At 51.0% G+C, this 4451-nt stretch overlaps 1 protein-coding gene across 2 annotated transcripts in view; it reads right to left on the bottom strand.

Annotated features, from left to right (window-relative positions):
• Positions 1-7: 7 nt before the first annotated feature.
• Positions 8-4451, bottom strand: part of LOC101564227 (AP-3 complex subunit sigma-2) — a 51452-nt gene continuing 47008 nt past the window's right edge. Inside the window, exons 5-6 of one of the 2 annotated variants that reach the window (XM_004623300.2) lie at positions 2109-2216; positions 8-697 (exon numbers count right to left, since the gene is read on the bottom strand). In XM_004623300.2, coding sequence (XP_004623357.1) covers positions 569-697; positions 2109-2216 — 237 coding nt within the window. In that variant the 3' untranslated portion in view covers positions 8-568. The other variant, XM_023710377.1, reaches the window with a different exon arrangement.

The following is a 4451-nucleotide window of genomic DNA, read 5'->3' on the forward strand; positions in this document are numbered from 1 at the left end:
GCTTGCCAGGCAAGTGCTTATTCTACTGAGCTATCTCCCTGGCCCCCGAGAATGTATTTTTAAACCCTACAGGCACAGGGTCCCTCTCTCCCCTTAAGGACCTCCCCAGCATGGTGACTGTGTGGTGGTATGCACCAGGCTTACGCTGTGGATACTTCCTTCACACATGGAGCGAACAGAACTGGGCCTGTGGGGAAGGGGAAAATATTCTCCACAGAAAGTGGCAACCAAAAAGCTTGGGTATACAAAAGGATTCTGACCACAGCAGGTGACTGTGGGCCTCATGAATCCCACTCTTGCCCTATTACATCCACCTAAGGGCTGGCTCCTCCCCTTGGCCCTCAGGAGCCTGGATGCTGAGGAGGAGGAGGAGGAGGAGGAGTCCTGAGGGAGGCGGCGATCCACGGTGCAGGTGGTGTGGTGCAGAGGCCCTGCTGTCAGAGGGCCCACGCCTCCCACACACAAGTACCGGCCATGGCTTGACTCTTCTAAGGTACCAATGAGTTCTGATTCCAGCTTGCCTGGCTTTGCTCATCCCAAAGGATTCCAGTTTAGCCCAAGCCTTGCCTCAGACAAATTGGGACAGGTTGGGGACTTTGATGTTCAGGTCACCGATGTTGATGTTCCTTGGGATCTCAGGAAGATTGATGTTTTTCACCGCAGACACAGCCCGCGCGGGGGCTGCGGAAAGGCCGCCCTGAGGAGAAATGAGAGGTGAGTAGGAGACTCGCTCTTGGGGTCTTCTGCGGATGCTTTACAAACAAAGCACACAGCAGGTGAAGGAGACTGAGAACAACTCCAAACAGACGTACACGATTTTTAATTTTTCCTCCTTGCTCCTCAAAGGTAGTCAACAAAACAATGTCTAAAGTAGCGGGGTTCAGTATGTGGTCCACAGCCCGCGCTCCTATCAGACTATAAGCTCCTCAAAGGCGGGCTTGGGTCATGGGTCATGTGTCACACAGCTTCAGAGTCCCAGCGACTGATGGGGCATGGCCCATGGAAGGTGCCCAGTATATGCATGCTGAAATAACCTGAGGTGGTTTATCCAAGGCAGAAGAGGTATCAAGGTACTTTTCTGGTTATGAAACCAAACAAAACCAAACCCTTTCCTCAAGAGACTATCTTGTAGACAAGTGCAACGTCACAGGGAAATTCTGAAAAGGAAAAGGAACATCATAGCTTTAAGGCAACTGCTTGCAGATTAACGCAGGACGGAAGGGCTGGCTTTGGAAATGTCACATGGCAGGACAGACACAGAGGCCTGTGCCCAGCCTCTCTTGAAATCATTTTTTTCTGACTGCTTTCAGTACACTGACTCTGTCCCACCCTCACGCAGGTCTGTTTTCCTCTGTTCCAAATCCCCAGCCTCTGACTCACCCCTAATCCCTGAGGCTCCCAGCCCGCCTCTCTGAAGGAACAAGAGCTGCCCGAGAGCTGAGTCTGGAAAAGCTTCCTCAGGGGCCTGCCAGTCCTCATAGAAGAAGAGTCTCAAGACCTGGTTCCATTACCCAGAGCAAACAAACTCTTAAGACATGTAGACAGTTAAGAGGTAATTTGTTTTGCTCCTTCTGCACCTGTGAAGGCATGTGTCTGTCACCACTGCTCCCTGGTATGGCTGAGGGACTGCAAGGTCTTAGGGAACCAACTTTCCTGAGAGCTTCTGTATCAGCCTAGCACCACATGAGGGTGGGCTGGGCTTGTCTTGGTAAGTCCAGCCTTGTGAGACCACACTAGCTTTTTGCAAGCCTAAACAGAATTTTAAAAACTGGCAACCGGGGGCTGAAAGGACACCACAAGAAATGGCTGTCTGGACATCAGACTCACAAAGCACACAAACTTGAAAACCACTGGGGAACGGGAACAGGGACACCTGGTCCCTCCAGGGAGTATATCACCTTCAGAGGAGTAATTAGAAACCGCAAACATCAGCCACAGCCAAGTCAGAGCTCTCTGCCCTCTGCTTAACCATCAAGGATAACCTGCAAATCATCCAGCTTTGATGGACTACAGGAAGAAAGGTGAGCAGATGCCACCTCCAAAGATGCCCACTCCACTCCTGCCTGGGCCATCTGCCCAGCAGAGCAAATATGTGGTCCCAGACTCACCTCTGACTTCTCTAGTCGGCTCTGAGCTTCCATCTGGGCTACGATCTCATTCATGTTGGTTTCTAGCACCATCCCGCCCATCACCACCTCTTGGAGGATGTAATGGACCTGCAGGGAAGCGGACAGAGGGAAGGCAGAGCAGGTGATCCCAGATGCTTGGGATCACAGGGTCCCCTTCCCCCCTGCTTCCTATTGCAGTAGGTGGAGGGAACGAGCCAGCAGCCATGAGGGTCAAGGTCAAGCCTGCATAGGCCCCTGTTCCTGCCATAGCAGAGTGGTTAGATGTGACACTGGGCTTTGATTTAAATGCAGACCCCAAAGGCCCTGGCACAGCTATCTCTCTTGTGAGGCGATGAGGGGTTCCCCTGCTCCCCGAGTGTCACAGCCAGCATATCTTCTGCATCAGCAGAGGTACCTGGCTACACACAGGACAGTGAGGTGATGGCCCAGGATTTGGAGCTCTGCTGTCTATCACGGAGCACCGTGAGGAAATGCTCCTTTTGTTGTTTCTACCTCCTCCAGGATTGTGGCAAAGGCTGGCTGGGAGAACTAGCGTGGAAAGCACCCTGGCTGACCCTGCCATATGCTGGGTCCTACGTGGTTTGTGAAGGATTTCACCACTAATGCTATCATCATCAGTAAACCAAACAATCCCTATCTGAGCAGCAGAAATGGCAATGTTTCCCATGTGCTATGAAATGCAGTCTCTAGCCTGTGCTGCTCTCATCCTGTATCTTACTACTTGGGCAAAAAGACAGCGTCTGCAAAATTGTCCTCTAAGCTTTGGCCTCGGGGTCCACTCAGCTAGTGGTTCCCTAAATGGAGCTGAACCCCATGGTACACAACTGCTGTGAGAGAATAGAGACCACTACCACTGCACCCAGGGCAGCAGGAAGCTGTCACAGACAGGCCTGGGTGGGTTAGGTCTGAGGTGCTCACAGGTGCACTTTGTATTTCAAATCAAATCCTATCAACATGGGCTCTTTGGTACTTTAGTCAAGCTGGAAAGACAGCAAGGCCCACCATCCACAGCCAACTAAGCGCCAGATTATCGGGCTTGTCCCCTGGAGGTCAGAGGATGACTGGAGAAAGGCAGGGCACCTTATAGGACTGTGTGACAACTGCAGTTGTGCTCCGATCTCACAGAAGTGGGGGAAAGGATTTGGGCAGAAGAGTTCCAGCTGATGGAGGCAAGATGGGGTTCTGGTCTGGCAGGGATGGGAGCTTTATGTGAGAGGAAGGCTAAGGACAGGCTGCAGGGCTTCCCAGCAGGGCAGTGGCAATGTGCCAAGCAGGATAACTCTGTTGGGCAGTCCTGTGCACCGTGGCATGTCGTGGCATGTTTCTGGTCTCCATGTATGAGATGGCAGCAGCACCCCTCATCAGTGACAAGCCACAATGTCCAGGTGCTGCCAAATGTCTTCCTGGGGGGCAACCACACTGCAGCTGAGAACCGCTGGTCTGTACAGAGCCCAGCGGTCATCTTGTCTGTCACCAGTGAAGAGTCAAGAAGAAAGATGTGTCTAATCTGTGCATGTGTGCATTTGACCTATGAAGTTTGCTGGCACATGGGTGCTTTCTTTTTGAAACAGAGCACTATGTAATCCAGACTGGGAACTCATGGTGATCCTCCTACCTCGATCTCATAAATGCTTGGGGTCACAGGTGTGTCTGCCCTCCCATCACCCTCCCACCCCCCACTGCTTCCATTGCAGTAAGTGGAGGGAAGGAGCTGGTGGCCGTAACCAGGACATTTCTTCTGATCTTGGGGACAGCGTTAGGACAGGAGTACCCCCTCATACTTGCCTGTGCTTAGTAACTTTGTTTAACCTCAGAAGGGAGTCTATATTTTATACAATCCCCATTACTCATTATCTATGTGCAAATGTAACTTTAATATTAAGTTTCTTTCTTTTTTTTTTCTCCCTGTATTTCAGGGAAGGGTCTACAAGGTGTTCAGGGTCTCACTACTAGATCGGACTTGTAGTGATTCTTCTGTTTACAGTCTCCCAATTGCGTGCGTACCACCACGTCGTCTCAATTGCCTTCTCAGGGCACCCCGGGGGTGGGGCTGGCACAGCAGGCCCAGAGATGGAACCCCAGCCTCTGCACCTGCACTTTAATCCGCTGAGCTATTTGGCCAGTCCTCATATCTACACAATTTAAAACTTAACACAAAACTGATTTTGAAACTACTCCCCAGGGACTTCACTGTTTCTACTTCCCCATTAAGATGTAGTCCTTAAGTACAAGGTCGTAGGTTTGATTCCTAATACAAAAAAAAAAAAAAAAAAAAACAGTCCCTTAGGTGTATGAACAGTGTGCTCCTCCTCAGGAAATTAC

Source organism: Octodon degus, unplaced genomic scaffold, assembly GCF_000260255.1.
Source record: "Octodon degus isolate 3935 unplaced genomic scaffold, OctDeg1.0 scaffold00002, whole genome shotgun sequence".
NCBI classification, from domain to species: domain Eukaryota; kingdom Metazoa; phylum Chordata; class Mammalia; order Rodentia; family Octodontidae; genus Octodon; species Octodon degus.